Source organism: Ctenopharyngodon idella, chromosome 8, assembly GCF_019924925.1.
Source record: "Ctenopharyngodon idella isolate HZGC_01 chromosome 8, HZGC01, whole genome shotgun sequence".
NCBI classification, from domain to species: domain Eukaryota; kingdom Metazoa; phylum Chordata; class Actinopteri; order Cypriniformes; family Xenocyprididae; genus Ctenopharyngodon; species Ctenopharyngodon idella.
Genome location: NC_067227.1, coordinates 27,652,304 through 27,678,008, shown reverse-complemented (window position 1 = coordinate 27,678,008; position 25,705 = coordinate 27,652,304). Strand labels below are relative to the sequence as shown.

Below are 25,705 nucleotides of genomic sequence, written 5' to 3'. Positions count from 1 at the left end.
AATCTGTCAAAAATCTGTCTAGGCAAGACTCCATATCAGCCGAAGAGCTTTTACCAGCATTTACCTGAGGCTCCCCATTAAACCTGACATGAACTTTGGCTCCAGGCGTCAATGCAGGTCCACGATTGAACTGCTGTTATGCCGGATGTCTTAAGAATACAGAGCTTTAAAAGCAGGACACTATGACCTATGGCTTTTTGCGAGACCTCTGGCTTTGCAATAAATGTAATGGTTTTTGGCTCCACACTGCAGGTAAGCACAGGAACTCTCAGTCAAAGGCAGAATAGTGTGAATCATACCTGCAGTGCCGGAGTAGTCAGCGATGCTCAGTGGGTAGCCATCCTCGTCTGGGTCAACAGAGAACAAACCCACTCCAAAAGAGCCGTACTGCGCAAAGGAGGTACTGTTCTCGAAGTCCTCCAGGTCAATCCTCAGCTCGTAGTTGGCTTGAATGGTAAGTGCATGGATTCGTTTCATGCCTGAAAAAGAGATTGAGATTAAGTTATTGAAAAAATGCACATATGAGATTTATTTGAATATAAAGAAGGCGGAAAGAGTGTTTGGGTGACCAGCTTGTGCTTGAATGATACCTCAAATAATAGCAGCAATACATTTGTTACAGTATTTATTATCTTAAGTCCATTAAATAATATTTAAAAACACAACTTTTGATTTTAATAATGTATTAGTAAATGTTGAAATTAACATTAACTGACATTAATAAATGATTTATTCATGAAGTATTTTTCATTGGTGATGTTAACTAATGTAGTTAACTAATAACAAATAGACCATTATTGTAAATTGTAACAATTTCAGTGTTATAGCAGATGTTTTACCAGTGACCAATTTGATTTTCACTGTAAAAAAAAAAAAAAAAAAAGTAGAAAAACAGAAAAGGTAATTTTCACTTATAGGCCTGTATTTCCCTTGTTAAGATAGTCTTGATACTAGTTAAACCATTAGCCATTTAACATTGACATTGTCATTTTTTCCCCCAAAATTGTACTTTAATTCTACTGGCTAAGGGGTCATTCACACAGAACGTGTTTTTCTATTCCAATGCGCTACTTTTCCATTGTTTATCTATGTAAATGTGCGCTAGATGGACGTGTATGACCATTTCGCTTGCGTCTTTTGCAGCGCCTCGCACATGAGTGCCACATTTTTAAGACGCGTGTCAAGTTAAAATAATTTCAACTTTTACACAAAGCGTCATCAATGTCAGTTCCAAAACAGCGGACCAATCAGAAGAACTCGGAGGCGGGGCAAGCGTTGTTTACAGTAGCAAGTAGATTACAGTAGATTACTTTCTTTTTTTTCGATGTCAAAAATAGTATCTATCTATTCTGCTGTTTGCCTATTTCTATTATTTTCGTAATTGGCCTTATTGCATCACGTCTCAAAAGTGCATCTCGAGAACCTTGCGTCTGCGCTTTTTTTAAAACCATTCCTGAGTGCTGCGTCTCACATTTTTACATGCAAAGACGCATTCTTTGTGAACGAGCCCTAACGCCTGATGTGACTGGGTTATTTGTTTTCAAACTTCTTACTCTAACTTGAAAAGAACTAGCAGTGAACTTTAATATTCCACTGCAACATTCATAGCAAAGTTCTATGGGAAGCGACGCAACATTGTGATTCTGAAAGCACAAGGTGCACGTCTTCTTCCAGAGAAGGGCGGCTCTGCTAGAGACATAACATCTCATTCTTAGCTAAGACCGGCTTGAAGGACTCTGGTCTACTTCCTGGGATCAATATCTCAACAGGAGACCCAGATTCTAGTAAGTTCTACTCTTAATATTCCACCCAGTTTTCACAGAGAGGAGGAGAGGTGCTTGACAGGAAACTAATGTGCTTGCCTACAAATGAATTCCCTTTGTAGCCCGTTCACTGGCATGTGCGTTGCACCCCCAGGACATAAAATCAATACAGCAGAGTTTTGCTAGGTCTAATCGTAGCTTGCTGCTGGTCTTCAGCTGTTGTGGACCGCAGAGCATTTTTGGGTAGCGTGTTAGGCGAATAAACTTTAGCTGCATGCGGCCATATTTGCAAAACAGAACGTGTTGCTTAAAAAGCATCATACTGTGCCTAACAGATGTTCAACAGCCATTAGATATGTACCAAAAAAAAAAAAGAGCTACGGGTTATAACAATTATTAACATTAACACTGACAATGAGATATTGTTTTTGAGGCAACGTGAAGCCATACACAACTCATTTAATTTGCATAAACTGGCAAATTTTAGAGTGAAACAAGATATTCAGTGAGAAAAAATAGGGTGGGACTTGATTTTATTAATCAGGAATTGATTGGATAACGAAAAGTGTCCGTTATGTATCAAAACAGAGTCCAGTGGTTTGATGGGAGGCGTTCATGGTGTCATCCAAAAAGAAAAGTCGTCAAAATACTATTATATATATATATATATATATATATGTAAGTAAATATTACTTACTAATGCTATTTTAGTATTATTTATATACCATTACAGTATTTATTTATATTTGAATTAGTCTTATTTTTATAGTTTTCAGTTTTCATTTTAATTTTAATTTAAGTTTTTGAGTATGATTATCTTCACCTGGTCGGGGCTTCAAACTGCTCCATATAACCTGATACGAGACCCATCTTCCTATTGTTTTACACTTGCTGTACCACGAATTGTAGTTTAAAAATTTTTTTTAGGCGAGAATGTAGTTGTTTAGACCTGAAATAATAGCACCTCTTTTACAATTTGTTTATACGTTTTCAGAGATGTGAACTCCAGGCCGTCAGCGGCTGTTCAATGCTCGTGTACCCGCTGAGAACAGCTTCATCTCGGCGAGTGCTATATATATATTATTAAGTAAATATTGCTTACTAATGCTATTTTAGTATTATTTATATACCATTACAGTATTTATTTATGTTGAATTAGTCTTATTCAGTTTTCATTTTAATTTTCGTTAAAGCTTTAGTCATTTTAGTATTTCAACTTATTTTCAGTTATTTGCCAAGGCAACATTTCTAATTTTCGTTTAAGTTTTTAAAGTTTAAGTTTTTCATCCATAACCCTCTCTCTCTCTCTGGATTAAAAGGTCTATTTTTGGCTGCCACGTCTTTTAAGAATCATCCCTTTGCATATGAAATGCACCCCACATTTTGAACCTAAAGTTACATGATAGTCTGGGTGAGAAGCAGCAGTCTATCTGCCTCCCTCCAGTGCTGCAGAATAGACTAACATTTGTTCAAATGATATTGGCATAATAACAGAGATGGTTATGATGGCTTTGAATGGAGGGGGACTGGTGTGGTGCCGTTCCAGCAGCAGCCGAGCGCAACATCAGGCTCTATTAAGCACCAACACCCTTCTAATGGTCTCTGCGCTGACTAAATGGATAGGCCATTTGCACTCGAAGGTCATTTCCGTTTCAACCCAGGGACCCAGAAATGTTACACAGAGGTGTGATATATCAGAACAGGCGTGCTAAAGACAGAGGGCTGGCTGTGATATTCTTCATGTAAAAACTAATGTGGGTATGATTATCTTCACCTGGTCGGGGCTTCAAACGGCTCCATATAACCTGATACGAGACCCATCTTCCTGTTGTTTTGCACGATATGATCTGAAGCTGACTATACTTTAATAAGCCCACTGATTTTTCACGACAAGCTTGCAATGTGCCCTGTTTTAGTCTTTTTTATGGCAGTGAAACTATATTATATATATATATATATATATATACACACAACAGTTCTTTCTGGTTCTCGAATCTGATTGACTGAGAGCCGTGCGATATTCTAGTGATAGCAGCACTCCTACCTTTTCATCATTTGTATCACTACGCTGGAAGCGACTGTCATGGCGGCCAAGCAAATCCACCGTATTTTTTACAAATACTACAAATACTACGGTGGTGTGAGCTCCAGGTCGTCAGCGGGTGTTCAGTGCTCGTGTACCTGCTGAGAACAGCTTCATCTCGGCCAGTGCTTCGTGGATTTGCCGCTGTCTCTTACAGAGGTTAAACATGAGATATAATTAATTTTGGGTACATAAAACGGGCAATCTTTGGTCTTAATAATCTATTACTTGTTCCTGAGCAAATCAAATTGGGCTATTTAAAATGTAATAATTTAATATTAAGGCTATATTTAACTTACATCCTGTAGAGCAGGGCTATTCAACTGGCGGCCCACGGGCCAAATCTGGCCCGCCAATCATCTTCATCCGGCCCGTGGGCACCCACACCACTAATCCTACCCAAGACTACCAGCACTACAAGCGTTTTTTATGCACGCCATAAAGTGAGTATCATATGCATGCCAAAACTCATTTTGGCATATATTTTCTACGAGATTACACGCACGTACTATTGATACGCATTCTCATGTGATCGGGTGGGTGGCCGAAGTGGCGCCTGCAGCTGCACTGTTCGTACCATGCATGCTTCTCCGACTGACCTGAGAAACGTTTTCCTTGCGAATATTTCAGCAGTTATTATGTGTGTCCCATATTACTGTCGACTGAACCAGCGATACCAATCATTGTCACTGAATCATCTGAAGTTGTTTCTTGGTCAGTAACAACAAATACAGAACAAAAAGAGCTGTTTTCATGTGTTTCAATAGTTTACTTTGAACTACGCAGCATGGCCCAGTGGATAACGGAACCAAAGCTTAAAGGAGTTGCGTTTATTCCCGGTCACCATTATTAAACAGCATTGCAACATCCAGTAAGAAATGTTTCAATTCGACACACGCCTCTCGGTTACAAACCACAAAACACTTGATGATTAAATTAGTTTTAAATCAGATGAAACAGCCTCAACATTCCCAACAATGAGGAAAACAGGAGAAACATGGCATGAATGAAGATAGAAGACTTTTAAATCCCAAAATCACCACCTTACAAACATTTACCATGAATGAACTGTACTAATTTACCATGGATTGTGGAAATGTGGAATATTTATATTGAATACTATGTTGTAGCCATTTATATTGCAATATATTTATTAGGGGGGGTAGAAGAATATATAATTCATATCTTTGTGAAGGTGTGTGTAGTTTTTACCTGCATTTAGGTGTTTTTTTATAGGCCTATATGACATATCATAATATAATATAATTTGACAGTGGCAGTAGTGAGTAGCCATGTATGGTTTTACCTTTGGTTACCAAGTCGCACTGTCAGAATATTTTCATTTAAGCCTATATTAATTATAGATAAAATAATTCTTACCAATACCCCCTCCCCATCCCCCTCAACTTTTTGATTTGATAATCCGGCCCTCAAATGAAACTGGACTGAATTGTACAACTGTGTTTATTTCCTATTGTCATTTATAATGGCTATTGTTGTTTATTTAAATATTGTTGTTCAATAAATATTATTTTATATGAATAATGTATTGTATTTGGTATTGAGAAAGGGTCCATTAGTGTGTAATATGGTTTGAGTGAAAGTTACATTAATACGCCATTAGATGGCGGCAAACTTTACAAGTGAATGAGTCAGTTGCAAGAGACTTTTAATTTGAAAGGGAGTTTTGTAAACAAAGGACGTTGTTTTAGCGCTGTTATGGAAAATTCCCTTAACTTTAAAAAGGACAAATACAAAGATCACTTTCCTCAGGAGACATTCAAACGGATTTTTATAACGGATATAATATATTTCACAAGCCGATTTGCTTCTGCTGATCCAGCAGCCAATGAGATTGCTGTTCAACATTTAAATATTCTGATTCAGTGTTTTCTTTAGGCTAGTCATGCAGCACTTTATAAGAGTTCCTCTGAATACCTCCACCTCCCCCAGCTCCACCTGCATAGATCTGCTAAGGGATTTATGTATTTCTATTTATGCAGCAGCATGTCTTACTTGCTCACAGCAGTGTGTCTGTGTATCTATTAGCAGTAGCAAGTCCATACTTGCTCTGCAGCAGCAGGAATAATCAACAGCAGCAGTGTGTGTTTTGGCACTGTGTTGAGTTGCCACTAGATATAAAATCTAGTCCCTGAAGCAAAACCTATTGAGAATGACTGCTGTAAATCACATGTATGAGTTAGATATGGAGGCAATAACATCTCAGGGTGACTTCATATAGCTGCCAGTGTTGTTGACACAAAGCCAGTTTGATCTGTTTTTGGGAAGCATTGATCACCCCCGAAACTGCCGCCTGAAAGCCCTGCAGGGAGGTGCTTGCTAGGCCACACAACAAAATCAAACACAAACCCCTCAACCTTTCATCATATCATTTCCACAGCCTTGATGAGTCAGAAATGTTGTCTAAGCAGCAGAAATCTACTATCTTGTGATGAAATAGCTTTTTTTAATTGCCGAAATGTGTTAGACATTAGATGTTTTTATTGCGTTTACAAAAGATCCCTGGGGAGAATATGTTTATTATTATTTAAAAAAAAAGCAACCCTAGCAGATTTATTATTTTTATAGCATCCTAGCAGATATAGTGTACCCACAAAAACAACATAAGGACTTTACTCACACGAAGAGAAAAAACTAAATGATGGTCCTTTTTCCTCACAAACCCCCATAAAAGAGGTTAGAAAGATTACAAAATGAGAAACATTTAAATAATAAAGCATCATCTGAAAAGATCCACTTGTCAAGTGTTTATCAGTTTAATATCATTCTGTTCTTTCTGTATATTGTCTATAAAACACAGCTTAATATTTTTCACTCTAAGGAGTAAAATTTGGGATGTCTTTTGGCTATTGGAATGAACATTTACATATCTCCAGGCATAAAATTTAACATGCTCTGACATCAAACAGAAATCTTTGAAATGTAAGTACGGTAGTTATGTTTAAACTGTGGATTTCCTCTGAATTTACATAATTACATTCAGGGCTTTAATTAAATCTCAAGAGACTCACTCAACCCAAGTAACAATAATTTCTTAGAGATATATCAAACAGTGAACATGTTGCCCTGAATTAGTACGAAGTGCTTAGGTGTAGAAGGTAGTAATTAATCAATTGTTCTGTGAAAGCTACTTTGAAGTGCCGTTTAACTTTGAAAGGCTTCATGTCGGGCCTGAATGACTAAATTAAATATTTGTTATTAAAGGGTTAGTTCACCCAAAAATGAAAATTCTGTCATTCATTCAACATCATGTTGTTTTAAACTTGTATGACTTTTGTTTTTCCATAAAACACAAAAGATGTTAGACAGAATGAGAATCAATCAATCAATCAATCTATCAATCTATCTATCAATCTATCAGGCCTATAAATCTTCAAATAAAAGGCTTTTTAGACTTTTGTCAAAGCTTCAAAACTAACATTCCAAGTGTATCTTGACAAATTTTGCTTTTCTAGTTAAAAAATTACATTTACATGAATTTTTGTCATTTTAGTTCTACTTATAAGCTGCGTTTCCACCGCAGGAACTTTCCCCTGAAACTAGGGACTTTGGGGTGGTACTCGGTGTGTTTCCACCACAGGGATCAGGGTCTAAATGAAGTTCCGGGTAAAAATTTCCCCCTCAGAAAGTCCCTGCTCACGCGGTAGTACTTTTCAAAGTTCAGGAACTTTCAGGGGTGGGACTTGGGCGCTGAACATGCTGATTGGTTGAGTTCACACAGCATTTTTATTGGTTGACTCCACAAAGCATTTTATTTCAACCAAATCTGAATCAACAGAAAATACAACCAATGGACCGATGATGAGGTTCAGGCTCTATTAAGCTTATATGCGGAGGATGAAATGGAAACTGGAAAGTTGCGCGCAGTCCTACATCACTGGACTAATTTGCCTAATCTTCACGGTACTTTAGACTGCGATGGAAACGCAGACAGCAACAGGTCTAGGTGAAAAAAAGTTCTTGGGACAAATTGTTTGGTGGAAACATGACTTTACATTCAAATTTAAATTCCGCATCCTGTTTGAACTGAATTAGAATTTAAAATTAATTCTCAATTCAATTCTGTATGGTGTATGACCCTGGTATTTAGAAAGACACATTGCATCTAAACAGTAAAATGACTTGTTGCTTCACCACTGGACTCTGAGATTCTTCATTTCACGTTTCAATTCGTCTGGTGGCTCTTTGAAAGAGGCGCAATTCGTGTTTCAATTAGAACTAAACTGAGGCACTTGAGGACGTGAGGCAGTGAAAACTGAGGCCCTCGTGCTGAGCCGTGCCAGCGGAGGACAGATTTCTTTCTGACAGGCCAAGAGCTGCGCTCATTTTCTCCCCATGCAACCGTCCTCTGCTATTAATTTTTAATCAAGCTTCTCCATCTGCGTTTCAGCGAGGGCTCTGCTGCTCCCGCAACCGTTCTATGAGATGCGTCTCGCATGGCTGTTCCCCGCGCCCTGTCAGACAAAAGCGAGACATTCGAGAAATGAAGGAGAGAGATTTGAGTTCAGTGCAAAGGTTTCCACTCTCACGATTGCACACATAAACACACAAATTCGCACATGCGATTGTGCCCTAAGGTCATGATGTACAGAGCTTTGAACACCTGCCAGCGCAGTGACACAGCATCCAGTGCATCTTCAGTTCTCCGCAGGATGAATCATCGCACCTAACGTGCCTGTCCTTTCCCAGCGCGCCGCATCAAAGCTGCTGTTTACAGGTGGGCGCTGTCGACCGCACCAATATCGATTTTGCTAATTTTCTAAAGCCCGTCTGCACAAGAAACACTTGCTGCAAGCTGTCTCTGTGAAATCCATTTTTGGGCCTTGAGCTCAATTATATGCAAATCAAGAAAAGGAGATTTAATTACACCTGATGCAGCTCTTGTTTACATATTCAGAAAGAAAAACGTGTCTCTTGTCGTCTGCAGGAACCTCCAGAGGGATTCTGCCGGAATATGCAACGACCCTTCCGCTGTCAGACGCCAGATCGGGGCATTAAATACGAGACTCAATAAGGTACCGGAGCGCAGTGCTTTGGAGACAGCTGAGGTAAAATGGACAAGGTGTAAAACCTAAGGCAGAACAGCTGTTTGTATGCTATTGAAAACACATCTGTAAGTACACCTCACATCAATGCAGTTGTTACAGCGCAATTAAAAAGAGCATATGGAGACCTCCCTCCAGAGAGTGGAACAAACACAGTATTTCTGGCAACTTGCTCAACACATAGGAGCTGCAAAACAGGAAGACCTGCCTTTATATCATTGGCCATTCACACATTCCTGACCAATCCAATTCCTGAATGAATCAATGAGTCAATGATTCACTCATAAACAAAGGCAATTGTTTTATTCCTAAATTAATCAGTTTTTTAACAAATCAGCTGTGTGAATGATTCACTGACTCACTTATAAAGGCATTAGGTGTGTTCAACTTGAAGCGGCGCGGCGAAGACCGATCGGTGTTTGATATCAAAGTACCGCAAGAGTGATTCGAGAGCAGAAGGTTCTGTATTCTTTCGAATTGCTCTCACGGTCCTTTGATGTCAAACACCAATCGGTCTGTGCAGCGCCGCATCAAGTCGAACACACCTAATCACTTCTTTTGTTCCAGAATCAGTGTTTTGAATGAATCGTTTGAGTGAATGATTCAATGACTCACTCATAAGCAAAGTCACTTAGCCTTTCTTGAATGAATCAATTTTTTGGAATTAATCTTTTGAGTAAATGATTCTACTGGCTTAACTATGTAACATGCAAAAAAGATTGTGAATCCATGTTAATATGTTCACACCACCTCTGAATCTGTGTAAACAGCACATTTTTAGTTTAAGATATGCAACTTCTATACAGTGTAAAAACAGCTCTAGAAAGGCATATTTAACAATAGTATAACTGGTTTACAAGGATGTAAATAATACCAAAAACATCAATTCATATGCATATACACATACAACAACTTGCTCAACGTCAGGAGCAAATCTACTAGCTGCAGCATCATGATTCTGAAATTAATTCATTCTAATTTAATTAAGAACATGTTTAAACTGGCACTGACAAAAATGAGGTCGAACATGACTGTCGTCGGATCCAGCACGATTCACATCCTTTATTCATGTGGGGACTGTCACAACAAATAACCTTTCATCTGTGGCTAAGGTAAAAACTTAATTACCGTGTTGGGAGACTGTGGCACACACAAGCAGCCATCTCACTCATCTATACATAGGGAAAATTAAATAAAACAGAACTTTTTAAATAATGCATTTCCAAGTGTCATCATAATGGAGATCAGAACAGCAGTGGGCTTTTCTCTTGCATTTTACTGCAGCTCATCCAAAGCCACACTTTTAAAGGGATTGTTCACAAAAAATAAAAATAAGGTCGTTTACTGACACTCATGTCATCCAAACCTGTATTGCAATTCTTCTGTGGAACACAAAAAGGAGAAATTTTGAATAATGGGCCTGGAAACCTTGAAAAATTTAAGTTTAAATTTGAGTCACTGATTTGAACAATCTGATTCATGAACAAATCTTTCAGACAAGTTTTATGATCGGGATCAACTGATAAATTAATTGCTTAAACTCAAATAACTTGTTTACAAATCAAAGTATGTCAGTATTTTCTGTGGAAAATTACTTTTTTGGTCTGTTCACCATGCAAAAATAGTGTTCAGACTTCTTGGAATAGTGTACTAGTCATATGGACTATTTTTAATGATATATTTCATTTATAATGCTTTTGCTTCCTTTATGAAGTTCCAAAGCTTCATTATCCATTTATTAACTGCATGGAAATGAGTAACTAGCATGATATTCAAAATGTCCTCTTTAATGTTCTACAGAAGAAAGAAAGTCATATATGTTTACAATGACATGAGGGTGAGTAAATGATGACAGAATATTAATTTTTGGCTGAACTATCTTTTAGTTCCCCATTGTGGCATATGATGTATCAGTATTAATAAGATAAGAAGTCCAGGTCTGTTCCCCCTCATTTATCTATAAAGTTATGGGGTTTTAATGGTCGTTCAGTTAGCACTGTGAAATTATCTGGAGTGCTTTCACTGATAGCATCGTAGCAGTTTTGCGATGCCATCAGCTGAAATCTTATCAGGGACATCAGCATCCTATCTGTGTACTGACCCGGTTTCATGTCTACAGCTCGCCGCCTGTCTATCCCTCTGCAACGCTTCACAAAACACCTATTACAGTTCATTACTGCGTCAGGTTTGGCTAAATGAATGGATGCCGTGAGACAGAAAAATATGCAGAGCATCCCGAAGGTTACAGAGACTAGAAAAATAATGCTCTTTGAAAAATAGCTCCCATTAGGAATCTGAAGCTTTCAATGGAGCATTGCATTTTAACATTTTTTAAAAATGCACCATCTCTGAGATTGGTAAAGCTCTGCATCTGTCTTAATAAACACAAGAGTCCTTGGCCAGACGCAACCTTTACACAATCATGAATATAATTTTGGGGCCACATCGAAAGATTTTTGTTCAGTAATTTTTGTTAAGATGCATTTTGTTCAGTAGGTTGTACAAGTTAGATTGACAGTTTTCTCCAGAGCTGCTGTATAGATAAATTAATAACTAATGATTTTTACAATGGAAATGAATCAACACTAAACTTACTTAAAGGGATAGTTCACCCAAAAATGAAAATTATCCCATGATTTACTCACCCTCAGGCCATCCTAGGTGTATATGAATATCATCTTCTTACAGACGAACACAATCAGAGTTATATTAAAAAATATCCTGGCTCTTCCAAGCTTTATAATGGTAGTGAAGGGCGCTCACAATTTTGAAGCCCAAAAAAGTGCATCCATCCATCATAAAAGTAATCCATACAGCCTTCTAAAAGGCCTTCTGAAGTGAAACGATGGGGTTTTTGTAAGAAAAATACCCATATTTAAAACTTCATAAAATATAATAACTAGCTTCTGACAAACGGCCGTATGCATCACTTTACAGAGAAAGAGTGACCTGTGACGCAACGAATGACATTGACGAACGCGGAAGCGCAGAGCATTGAACAAAACAAAACAATGGTCACAAATTAGAAGTCTAAAATGAGAATTTTTAAAGAGAAATGTTGTAAGATTGTGATATAAGAGAAAATGAGCTTGAGTTTGTTGCCCAGCCCTATTTGTTTGAACCACGAGAGGCGTCTAAGCTTACGCTACCCCTACAACCTACATCATTCGTCGGCAGAAGTCACTCGTTCGTCATATCTCTATGTGTACGGCTGTTTGCCGGAAGCTAGTTATTATAGTTTATAAAGTTTTAAATATGGATATTTTTCTTACAAAAACCCATCGCTTCACTTCAGAAGGCCTTTATTACCCACCCTGAAACCGTGTGGATTACTTTTATGATGGATGGATGTGCTTTTTTGGGCTTCAAAATCCCAAGTCCCATTCACTGCCATTATAAAGCTTGGAAGAGCCAGGATATTTTTTAATATTACTCTGATTGTGTTCATCTGAAAGAAGATATACATATACACCTAGGATGGTTTGAGGGTGGGTAAATCATGGGATAATTTTCATTTTTGGGTGAAACTACTTCAGTGCTACTTGATTTTAAATTTTGTTATATAATGCAAAGACATTTATAAGTGTGAATGTCAAACATTTATAAGCATGTCTAAAATCTCTAAATACATGTTCATGTTAGGGCCACTGTAAGTAACAAAACCTGTCGCAAAAATTCTCTGATAGTCTTTTCATTAACATAAATGCATCATGCCAGGTGCATGAGTTAAAAAAGAAACACTTTTCTGGTCTGGTGTCGATTAAGATAAACAAGGTTGGGAAGCGCTGTGAAAATATGCAATGATAACACGTGTGTACGCTTAGAGAAGCATTACCAGTGTCTGTCATAATCGTGTTGGTGCTGATCCTTTTCCTTTCCAGGAGGAAAACACTTGGATTGATAACATTTATAATGGATTACGGTGTTTAAAAGCAAAGCCGAAAGCTGTGATAGCATCTCATTTCCACACAAGGAAGAAGAAAGATAGAGAGAGAAATAGAAAATAATGCAGAAGGCCAAGGACGGGGAGAAGAAGATCAGAGGAATTTTCAATTTTAGCTCACATCTCGCCCATAAAATTCAAGGCCATCCATGCATGGCCAGCGAGCACCACGTGGTTCATCCACGGCGCAAGATAAGTAGTCAGTCTAAAACAATCCGAATGGCGATTAATGGAACGCTTTGTGGATGCTGAGCAAGGCCATGTTTTATTCAGAGCCTCTGGAGGGCTATACTCACAGATAAATCACAGATAAAGACCCTGTGAAAATTGCCAATATTTTCATAGTGCCAAACAAGTCAGTGGGGACCACGTTGGTTTGATATCCATCTCTTTCCCTGCTTAGATTCATTCCACCAGCCCGTAGACACATTGCATCACTTCATCGAAGCAGCGATGGCTGTCTCGTGAAAGATCTACCCTATTTATTTTGTCCATCCTTTTATTTTCAGCTCTCTGAATCATCAGTGAAATCACCTACAGACCAAGACAACTATTACCGGATGTGGACGCAAGGCTGTTCTCTATTACCTTACGTGAGATGTATGAAACTGCACAGAGATCTCACATAATCCTGGAAAAAACCATGATGACCTGTGAAGAAGACTAAATTGTAGGGAAAGTAAGGACCAGATATATTGTGAGAGAATGCATTGTTAAAACAGGTATCACAGCAGTGGTGCCGGCCAGTAACGAACTAAAACTAGCAGCACTACATTTTTCAGTAGTGTGACAGTTGCCCACACTTCAAAAAACATTGTCTTACTTAGTATTTTTGTCTTGTTTTCCAGTAAAAAAATACACATCCTTAAAACAAAATCAATCATCTTGAAATGCAAAACTGTTCATCAACACTTGGTTTCAGAGAACATTCATCCAATTAAGTTTATTTTTTGCAAATTATTCATGTTTTAAGCATAAATCTCACTAATTTGTTAGATTTATGCTTAAAACAAGAGTAAAACAATGGCATAATACAAATTTAAGAAATTTAAATGGTTGGTTGATTATGATTTTACTTTTTTAACTTTAGTTAGTGTGTAATGTTGCTGTTTGAGCATAAACAACATCTGCAAACTTACAACGCTGAAAGTTCAAAGCAAAGGAAGATATTTTCTTTTAAAGAATTCGCTGTTTAAGGACTACAACAAACGGCTGGTAGGGACTACAACGAGCTTCTTCCTGGGTTAGTGACATCACTAACCCTAAAATTTACGTAAACTCTGCCACCGAGAACACACAACAAAGAAGGTGAGGCCATGTTATGGCAATACAGTACATAACACAAATGCAATAGCATTTCATAAAAGCAAGATGCCAACATAAGTTATAACCGTAATTAAACTAAACTATACCTGTTCTATCTTCATGCAGCATATATTCTCTGGCTCTGTAGGCATCTTACAACAGTTCCCACTCGAGCGATTTATAGATTATCATGACAGAACATGCTAATCAATGACTTTAAGATAGTTAACTCCTCATCAGCTACATAAATTTATCAATTAACCATTCAGAAACATCCTGTTGCATTCTACATGTTGTCACCTCTTCTTGAGTCTCTCCATCATTATCTGACTCCGGTTTGAACATAAAAGGCTGAACAGTTTCTGACATTTTCAGTGAGTCTGCATGAGGTAATCATCGCTGCTAACACTATGTGCTAACACGAGCTCTTGAAACCCCACCCTCTGCTTAGGAGCAGCAGCTCATTTGCATTTAAAGGGACACACACAAATGGAGCGTTTTTGCTCACCCTCAAAAAGTGACAAATTTAACATGATATAAAAAATTATCTGTGGGGCATTTTGAGCTAAAACTTCACATACACACTCTGGGGACATCAAAGACTTATTTTACATCTTGTAAAAGTGGCATTATATGACCCCTTTAAGAATTTAATCTCTTACACAAACACTGCTGTTCAAATAGATTTTTTAGTGATTCAGATCGTTTTATGGTTCATTTCAGTGAATCGTTTCAAAATATGACTCACGAGTTCATATGAGTCATCCTTCTGGAACTCAATTTTTTATCATCTTTGTTGTGGCAAAATCAATATTTAGCATATATAAATATATTTATAAATATTTATATATTTTACTTTATTTTATAAATATTTATACTCTTAATATTGTTTACACTGTATTTATACATTAGATTTTTTTTTCACTTTTCAAGCTATACATTCATGTTATCCACTAATTTGTATAAAATAGTGTTTCTATTTATAATTTTACATATTATTTTAATTATGATATATGGTAATATATATATATATATATATATATATTTTTTTTTTTTTTTTTTACATTGGACAGGGTGCCAGTACACAGTATTTGAAATACCAACTTTGCCATTCAACTTTAACTAAGAAAATTGTCAAAAAGGTCTAAGTACATAATAAAAGTGCACATATGGTCAAATTTACATCTTTAATGACTGATAATTTTCAAGTCCACCCGTGTTACAGGCTGTATTGACTAGTTACCCAAAAATGAACTTTGCTGTTAATTTACTCACCCTCAGGCCATCCAAGATGTAGTTGTCTTTTTTTTTCAGTAGAAATGTAAAGAAGATTCTCAGCTGAAACCGTGGTCCTTGATGATTCATATAATGCAAGTCAAAGGCTACCATCACTTTGAGAGTCTGTGGCCGAGGCTGTGGATTACAGGTAATAATGTTGTAAATAATGTTCAGTTTCTTGCAGAGACCGATCATTTTGCTTCATAAGACATCAATGAATCATCAGGAGCCACGGGTATTAATTTTGTTTTGCCTGTATTTTTGATTCTCAAAGTGACGCCACCCACTGACTTGCATTATACGAATCACCAAGGACCACCGTTTCAGCTAAAAATCTTCTTTACTGTTCAACTGAAGAAAAAAAGACACCTACATCTTGGATGGCCTGAGGGTGAGTAGATTAACAGCAAATTTCCATTTCGGGGTGAACTATCCCTTTAAAAAGCCTCAGTGTAGCTACATTTGTTAATTACTTATAGTCTAGCTAACTACTTTTCAAAAGGGTAGCTTGACTATAGGCTGTTATTGCTCTCATCAATACGCCGCTTGCACAGTTAAACACAAACACTGTTTATTCAACCACTAACTGCACCTTGCTGAGTCTTGTGTTCATTAGAAGATCAACAAAAATGTCACCCTTCCCTTGGCTTGTGAGATGGAAAGGTTTATTTCCCCCAGCTGTGATCGAACACACTACAGCATCAGCTGCACTTTAGACTGTTTAAAAATTTATTCTGAATTAACACTTTCTGACAGAAACATCTCGCTTGAGCATCTGTACAATGGAGAGTCACATATCGACTCGTGTGCTTTGAAATCCTCTGGTTTTTAAAAATTGAGGAGGTCACTGTAGTGGATTCTTCCATCTTGTGGAAGTAAACAATAATAGTGTGATTCAGAAGGGAGAGCTTACACAAGCACACACACACACACACACACACACACACACACAAGAAAAGAAAAAAAAAACAGGATCCAGTGGAGACAAGCAGCGTAAGGAAAATATGTTTGTCAGCAGTATCTCGGCCATACATCTCTGCGAAACATCCAGGGGGTTTTGGGAGTGTAATAGAAGGATACGGATTGGAAATGAGCAAGTGAGAGAACAAACCATGAATTTCAAAAAGACACGGGGAGGTGAGGATGTGAAGAAAGAGAGAGAAAACCAGAAAAGCCTTGATGTAGCTTGTATAGAGTTGGAAATAAAGCAAATTAGCAAGGCTATTTTGTTGTTGTTTTGTTTTGGGAGGTTCTTAAAGGGGTGGTTCAATGCAATTTCACTTTTTGAACTTTAGTTAGTGTGTAATGTTGCTGCTTGAGCATAAACAGTATCTGCAAAGTTACAGCACTGAAAGTTCAATGCAAACGGAGATATTGTCTTTTAAAGTTATGGCAGTTTAATGCCTACAAAAACGACCGGTTTGGACTACAACAAGCTTCTTCCCGGGTTGGTGACATCATAAACCCTGCAAAACACTGCCCCCGGGAACACGCAACAAAGTGGGCGAGGCCATGTCGCACAGCATAATGGAAGCGGAAGAGTTGTGTACACCGGACGTGAGCGACGCGTCAAAAGATAATAGAACCCATTATAATCTGTGATATTTTCTACACTGGATGCGCCGCTGAAGACAGCTTCCAGAATCTACACGAGTTCAATGCTGGATTTGCACAAAGGCTTTTACTGAAAGAAGCTGTTCCTACTTTAAAAGCAGAAGCTACTGTAAGTACGTTTTATTGTTTGTACATGTCTTTTAAATGTATAGTTCTGTTGCTATTTTTGGTTGCATCAAGGACGTAAACAAAGACCAATGCGTTTTTGCTTCGCTAGCCAGTTAGCTAAATTCTATTGCATACTTCTCCAACAAACGCCAACAAACACCAACAAACTTCTGTTCATAGACAAACAGTTGTTCATACTATGAATTAAACGATACCTTTACAAAAATGCTACTACTCAGTCATATATTCGGCTACAGTAAAGCTTTAATCAGGATAAAACCGTATATTGAAAGCTAACAAACAGCATATCTAAACATTTTGACACAAATACTAAATGAAATACCATAAATAAACGTCCTTTAAAAGCCGCGATTGCAGAGGTTCTGCTTGACCCTCTTCATCTGGGTCTGATTCGGGCTCAATTTGATACAGCAATATAGACGCCATTATTTACATTTCCACCAAAGCCTACGTAACCGGTAACCACTAATGGTTAGGGGCGTGGCGTTTCCGGACGCTTCAGCGAATCACGATTGCTCTGGATACACTGGGCCAGCTAACCAATCTGAGCACATTGCGTATTTCGGAGGGAGTGGCTTCATAGAAGCAGGAAGTCAAACGAGCCATTCATATGACAGTGGAAACAGAGGTGTAGAATAAAGGTAAAATATATGAAAAAAACAGCGTTTTTTTCAAAAACGAAACATTAAGACATGTTAAACTGTGCCCCAAAAACACAATCAAGCCTAGAAAAAAAACCACTGAACCACCCTTTTAAAGTCCCCGTGAACCGGAAGTTGCAAACGACTTTTCTCCAGTGTTATGACGTATTTCCAAGTGAAACAGAATATTGAATAGAGGGCAGGGTTTTACTTTAGCGCTCCTCCTACTCCATCTCTCGCTCATAGCAGGCTAACGGTTAGAGGGGAGTGATTTAAGCATTTTCAACCCTAGCCGTCAAACTGACGTCATCAGAGAAGGAACACCATTCCAGACCGGAAGTAACTTTTCAGATTTTGATTAAAGATTACCATGACTAACAATTTTTTTCGGTGTATTAACTTGCACGGATTAATTGTTCACCACAAGACTAGTAATATGTGCTAATAAATTAAAGAGGGTCAATTTTGATTTCATGATGACTTTAAAAGTAAAATTCTGTCATTATTTCATCTGTTATTATATTAAAAACTGCTCAGGATCAGCATTAATCTTGTCAATGAAAATGTTTGTTAGCAATTTTTTAAACAATAACAAAGACTGAGCACCTTATTATGACTTATATTTACGTTTTAAAGTCATGCGCCCTCTAGCTGGTGTAAAAACAATGAGTGTCGTGTTACATCTGTCCTCATGAAGTGACATATGACCGTCGTTACCAATCAAAATGCGTGTTCATTTAAATGCAATGTGTGGACTTTTTACATGGCCCCTTACCTGCCATTTGTCCTATTTCCATTTAGCAAAGCTCTTTTTTTTTTTATTAACAACTACACCTACCCCAACCCTAAACCTACCCTTAGTGATTTATAGTGCATATACACTTTATGAGCACATGCGTTCCCTGGGATCGAACACTCAGGTATGCTAATTCACATATGCTCATTCTCTCTCTCTCTCTCTGTCTCTCTCTCTCAGCTGCGTTAATAACTGTATCAACCGTATTAGTCTGTTACTAGTTCTGAAATGACATTTTGGAATCAGCAACGGAGGCTTGGGATGAGATGCGTAAGAAATTAGTCCCACACACAAGTGTTTTAAGGACAAAAACCTGACAAATGTCTTGAAATACACCATCGAAACAGTGTCTTGAGGTGTGGTAACCATAGTATAAGTTGAATAATTGACTCTGGGCCATTGAATTCTTAGAAAATAATGCACACCCGAGGTAGTAATGCGGCCACAATGCGAAGTGGAGTTACACCTCGGAATTCAATGGCCCAGAGTCAATTATTCCTTACATATATATATATTTATTTATTTATTTTTTGGACACTACACTACATTTCAAAAGTTTGGGGTTAGTACAATTTTTTTGTTTTTGTTTTTGAAAGAAGTCTCCTATGCTCACCAAGCCTGCATTTATTCAGAATATCAAAAATACAGTAAAAATTGTGTTATTGTGAAATATTATTACAATATAAAACAATTGCTTTATATTTTAATGTATTTTAAAATATAATTAATTCCTGTGATGACAAAGCTGAATTTTTTTTACTGTCCTCAAACTTTTAAATGGTAGTGTAAATATAGTTTAATGTAAAATGTTTCATTTTCATTCAAATGACTAATGAATGAATACGACATGATGAAATATTTACTAAATTTAATAGATATTTTCATAAAAACTGTGTAAAAAATGAACACCGGCCTGAATATTCAACGAAAAATTCATGTTTTGTGTTCTACATAATAAATTAAGTCACTCAAGCTTTAAGTAAATAATGACAGAATTTTCTTTTTAACTATATTGGATGAACTGTCCCTTTAAGAGAATGCCAATGATGGAATGACAATAAAGCAGACCAGGTAGCCAAAAGCAGTCTTCACAGTCTCCTATCACAGCGTGGCTCATTTTTGAAACCACTTGGGCTGTTAGAATGCATAGCAGTCTATTAATGGAGGCTCTGTGTTGAGTAATGAGTGCAAAGACAGGGGAGAAACACCCAGGAGAGGCGGCCATCTTTTTAACCCACTTTTTAAAATTCACTCGGCCAGACGTGGGGAGCCTGCATAGAGCCAACATCAGTGGTGAGAAAATGCCTGTCTAAGCTTAATGAAATCAGTAGGACTTCAACATCAGAATAAGAAAACAAAGCAGAACAGCAGAAAGTGAGAAAGCTGAGATTTGAAGGGGATTACGGTATTCTGACAGTCAGCAATACGCTGAGAGAGATGAGGAAAACCTGGTAGAAGCAGTTAATGACTTCTTTTTCTCATGACCAGCACGAGCGCCTGAGGCACAGCCAGTTTATGCATGTGTGGAAAATGGAAGTTACACTCGTATGTCAAGCTGTAAGACCTAAAAGCCACCGGCACGCTTTTCTGAAACGTTCTGCTGGTAACTAAGTCACTTCACATCAACAGCATCCATCCACCCTCGCTTTCTTCACTTATACGAGACGCGTTCATGCTGTTTACACGCTCTGCCAGGAAAAAAGGGTATGTAATGGGTCAAAAAGCCCTTGAGATAACATCTTCATTTATCGCTAGCTGAAGCAAGAGCACATATCTGTGAATAAATTGCAGAAGCACAAGACAGTGAAGTTGACTTAGGAATGTTTTCTTTACCAACACAGATAGTTATTCAACAAGTACAAAGTCTTTTCCACTGACTGTGTGTTAAAGAAGCAGGTAAGAGCGAAGTACAGCTATAAATTTTTCAAAAGATTTTTTTCTTGACCATGACCAGGCAAGCCTATATTGTGGTTTAAAAATTCAGCTATCACAGGAATAAATTACATTTTAAAATATATTAAAACTGAAAACAGTTCTTTTAAATTGTAATAATATTTCACAGTATTACTGTTTTTACTGCATTTTTTATCAAATAAATTCAGCCTTGGTGAGCAAAAGAGACTTCTTTCAAAAACAAAAAATCCAAATGATTCTACATTTTTGACTGGAACTGTATTAAAGGATTAGTTCACTTCAGAATGAAAATTCCTGATAATTTATTCACCCCCATGTCATCCAAGATGTTTATGTCTTTCTTTCTTCAGTCGAAAAGAAATGAAGGTTTTTGAGGAACTTCAACAGTTACCAACGGGTTGAAGGTCCAAATTGCAGTTTTATTGCAGCTTCAGAGGGCCCTACACAATCCCTGCCGAGGAATAAGGGTCCTGTCTAATGAAATGATCGGTCATTTAAAAAAAATTTTTTTTAAATTGTATACTTCTTAACCACAAATGCTCGTCTCGCACTGCTCTGCGATGCGCCACACATCACATAATCACATTGGAAAGGTCATGCGTGATGTAGGCGGAAGTACCGCGGTAGGGCGAAAAACTCTCATTTTCTCCTCCAACTTCAAAATCATCCGACATTGTTGTTTTCTGCCTACGTCACACGTGACCTTTACAACGTGATTACGTAACGTGTGGCGCATTGCAGAGCAGTGCAAGATGTGCATTTGTGGTTAAAAAGAATATACATTTTCAGAAAATAACCAACCGTTTCGCAAGACCCTTATTCCTTGGTTGGGATCGTGTAGAGCCCTTTGAAGCAGCACTGAAACTGAAATTTGGATCTTCAAACCGTTGTACCCTGGTGAAGTCCACTAAATGGAAAAAAATCCTGGAATGTTGTCCTCAAAAAACCTTAATTTCTTTTTGACTGAACATCTTGGATGACATAATTATCAGGAAATTTGAATTCTGAAGTGAACTAATCCTTTAAAGGATGGATGGATGGATGGATGGATAACTGAAAATGATGCAGTGATAATGTAACTCCATGACAACTATACTCATAAACACTTTAGCTGGAAAATGGCATATGATCCAGAAAATTCCTCACTGATTTGTAATTTTCCATCCTTTCTAACTGATGCTTCCAAGACTATCACAAGTCACTGTATCGGTCTACACAAAAAACATATCTATGCTAGCCAGCCAGATAACTTTAACATGGTGGAAAAAGTCAGCTAAAAATCAGTTAAAATCACAATAAAGTTCAGCAAATCGAATGATTAAGTTTGCAAGACATAAAAACATGTAGATGTTCAACAAATACAAATTTCAAAATGCACTGGCACTAACAGCACATATGCATCACCTAGTAATCTATTTGACGTGTTTTTAATCTAAAAAATGGACGTCTTATGATTCATTCATGTATTTATGATGCGTCTTATGAATGAATTTATGATTCAGAATGCATGCATGTAGAAGTTTGTGCACACATGCTTTCCAGATGAAGCACATTTTAACAGACGTCTCAAAGATGTACGTGCTAGAGATTTAGTGAGTGACAGAAACGCTCTCACAGTAACCCTCAGGCAATCCATCCTTATTGTTAAACCCTGAAATATGATATCTTGAGAAAAAAAAAATCAATGAATGAAATAATGGTTCTTGTTTTTTACCTCTGCATAGACCTTTAAATATCGACCACAGCATTTGGCCTGACCAACTTCTGCAAAGTTTGCTTGCCAGAAGGAAGTTCACAGGGTCAGTCTGAACTATCTGTCATTGTGTACTTTGCAAAGCACATTCACGGTCTGACTCTATCTCTGCCAAGATATTGTGACAGCATCTGTGCTACAGATAAGGACTGAAGGGCACGCGATTACAAAATTCAGAGCATTTGATAAGAGAGAAATTTTTCATTGTCAAAATACTTCCTTAATATAAAGACACAAATGTAAGTGAGAGATTTAGAGTATGTTATTTTTCAAACTGTGCATAAATTACACACTTCAGCTTCAGCAAGTGAAATCTGACATCGTTAACACTACATGCGCTGTGCAGCAATGGGAAATCAGACACACTTCATATAAATTTCACTGAAAAAGTCTCACAAGGTCTCTCAGGGTCTCTCCAGTGACATTATGTCACCAAACAACTCGTCAGAAACAAATATCCATCCAAATTACTCAAAAAACACGACAAAGGGCAAACGAAAGGCTAAATCTTGTGCCAATTTCTGACTTCTGTCAGGGAACATTTGTGATAAGACGAGATTTGTGAGGGTCGATGAGATTATAGGCTATGATCTTTATTTTTGCTGACGTGGAGCTGGACAGACTTTCGGGAACACTTTGTGATGACTGCGTGGATATGGCAGGGATAAAGTAAACATGATTAAATAACCCTTTTCTTCCTTAAGAGGATGTAGGAAAAGGGTTAAGTTCATTATTTTGGGCAGGTCATCAAAAGAAGAAAGTTCTCTTGACAAAAGAACTGACCATTAGGATTCTGACAAAAAGCTCACCACACAATTTCATAGCAGGAACATGATAAAAAGCTTGTATGGATGTTATATATCAAATTAAACCTGCTACTATCACCTCAGATGGGTGGTGTTGAAGTAAGATAGTGATTTTTACCCCTCTAATTCATTTCATTAGTTAAATAAATGGCACATCCCGGGTTCTAACACCCCTCGCTCTCAAGAATGTAGTCATTATAATTACCTTAATTTAAGAACAATAGCAGTTCATTTGAGCTCCTCACAAGTGTAAGCACACAAGTTTGTGTGTACGCGTGAGCTTGTGACGAGGGAGTCGGAATGATTTATTATAAGCAATTCAACAGAATTATGTGAAAATGACTGATAAAAGACTTATTTATAGTGCTCTGGGAGGCTGATCGTGAATGGATATGCTAATACACTACAAAAGGAAATTACGGAATGATAATTCAAACCTCTCCTTTGATGACACAAAAATACACTCTTGTGCATTAATATTCATATTGCTCCCTTAATATTCGACTTACATTTATGCACAAGCATTTCATGCTAATTGGTAATGTGGCACTAAAACGATCTCTGCTTGCATGAACGCCAAAAGTAGCTCATAAGTTTTGTGAGCTCTGAGAAACTTTGTCTGTCATTTGCTTTGTTCAGAAACCAAATATATTGGTTTAGGCTATACTTTTAATTCATTCAATATTGAAAAGAATTAGTAAAAAAGTCCAAAACACAGTTTTTGTAATCAAACTGTTCACTTTTAGCAACATGCTAACGTCAATCTCTATTGAAATGAATTGCAATTTATGAGTATGAATTTGAATTGGCCACATCCCACAGAAAGTTGAGTTGGAATTTGAATTGGAATGACAGGAAAAGGACTTTTTAATAGAAAATTTTAATAGAATACAGCAGGGATTACGTATTTTTGTAGGCCAAAATCTGTAAATGAGTTAGCATTTTAGCATTTCCAGTTCCTTCATCCCGAAGTCAATGAATTTTTTGAATGGGTTTTTGGTTAAATGCCTAAAATAAGATCTGTGGTGGCATAAAAGTTATGTTCATTTGTGAAGATCATCATGATGAACAAAATGTGTAAAGGCTTATTCACACCAAGAACAATAACTGGAACTACATTAGCATCCACTCTAACGAATGATATTGTTCTGTTTATTATGAGCAGTTCTGTTGCTTGCCGCTTTAAATGCTAAAGCTCTTTAAAATCAGATGGAATCTGATTGGTTGTCAAACTTTTATTGTTCATCAGCTGGAAAAAAAAATCGTTCTGAATGATTCCAATGAGATTGTCTCTTTGTGTTGTTGGTTATATTTGTGGTCTGGACTCTGCTATTTTTTTACATTTAGAGCGATTTCTTTTAAACTATATCTTTACCATTATAGTTATAGTCCTTGGTGTGAATGGGCAAAGCCACTTGAAGGCAAGCCTGCAAGGTTAGCAGAAAAAAATGTAATGCCTGCTAACTCTGTGGTACACATGGAAGGAGACCAGAGGGTGTTTTTTTTTAATGGATGTCAATGGAGGAGAGGCATCACTACACTGAATAAACTGCTTTTGTGGGAAAACGGCTTATTTAATGGATCGACAGCCCATTGGCTAATCTTCAACATGTTTGCTCTTAAACAGTGGCTGTGTCCGAAATCACCCCCTATACCCTTAAATAGGGCACTATTTGAGGGGACAGCCATTTGTAGTGGTGTCCGAAACCATAGTGGACGATGTTGAGTGCACTCATTCAATCCCACAATGCACCGCAATAACGAGTGTACAACCGATGCACGCTCAACGGCTAGAGAATACCCATAATGCACTGTGAGAGTCGCGCGCTGAATGAATTCCCGCGTCTCGCCAGGAGATGGCGCCTGCAGCTGAATTAATCATCCATTCATTTTCCAAACCGCGCTGGTCCAGCATTATAATACAGGTATAAATTCCTTTTTAATTGATCATTAAATCGTTTAAAAGGTTTGAACATGCTAGTACAACATAAATATTCATTACTACTAGCTGCCAGTTTGCTACATTTCAAAAGATTTTTAAACAACAGCACAAAGTATGCGAAATCGGCAGCCCTTCCGGTCCACTCAGTGTCCAAATTCACTTACTTGTTTCATTCACTCCTTCAAGTGGACTATATTAGTGGAGTAATGTAGGGAATAGTGAATGAGGGTATAGGGGGCGATTTTGAACACAGCAATTGATTTTGGATTTATCTATTTTTTAGAGTTTACACTGAAAAAAATGCTATTTTATAAGAGAAGTCACTGACAATTGCACGAAAGGTATGATTCAGTTTTACGGCACTTCTCATTCATTTTATGGTATCCGCCGTTGCACAACTCTGAACAAATTTCAATGATGTCACGGCTGTAATGTGATTGGTTATCAAGGCACACATGATCCAAGTTAGCTATTACGCTTTCTCCAATGGTAGAGCCACGGACCCTCTTATCTCCCAATAATAAGACCATCTCTGGAACAGGCCTTAAGAATCATAAACTTTTGCTGGATAGTTATTTTCTTCAATAATCCAAAAGCCAATGGAAAAATCCTACTGGGATTTGTCAAGGGAACCAGGGTGATGTGAACTTCCAGGTTGGCCTACAAAAATGT

General features: G+C 37.5%; 1 protein-coding gene across 7 annotated transcripts in view; it reads right to left on the bottom strand.

Annotated features, from left to right (window-relative positions):
• The window catches only part of fibcd1a (fibrinogen C domain containing 1a), a 127,432-nt gene that overhangs the window by 11,862 nt on the left and 89,865 nt on the right, over positions 1-25,705 (bottom strand). For all 7 annotated transcript variants that reach the window (XM_051903006.1, XM_051903010.1, XM_051903005.1 and 4 more), the window contains one exon: positions 300-479. In XM_051903006.1, the coding sequence (XP_051758966.1) occupies positions 300-479 (180 nt within the window). The remainder of the gene's footprint in view (positions 1-299; positions 480-25,705) is intronic.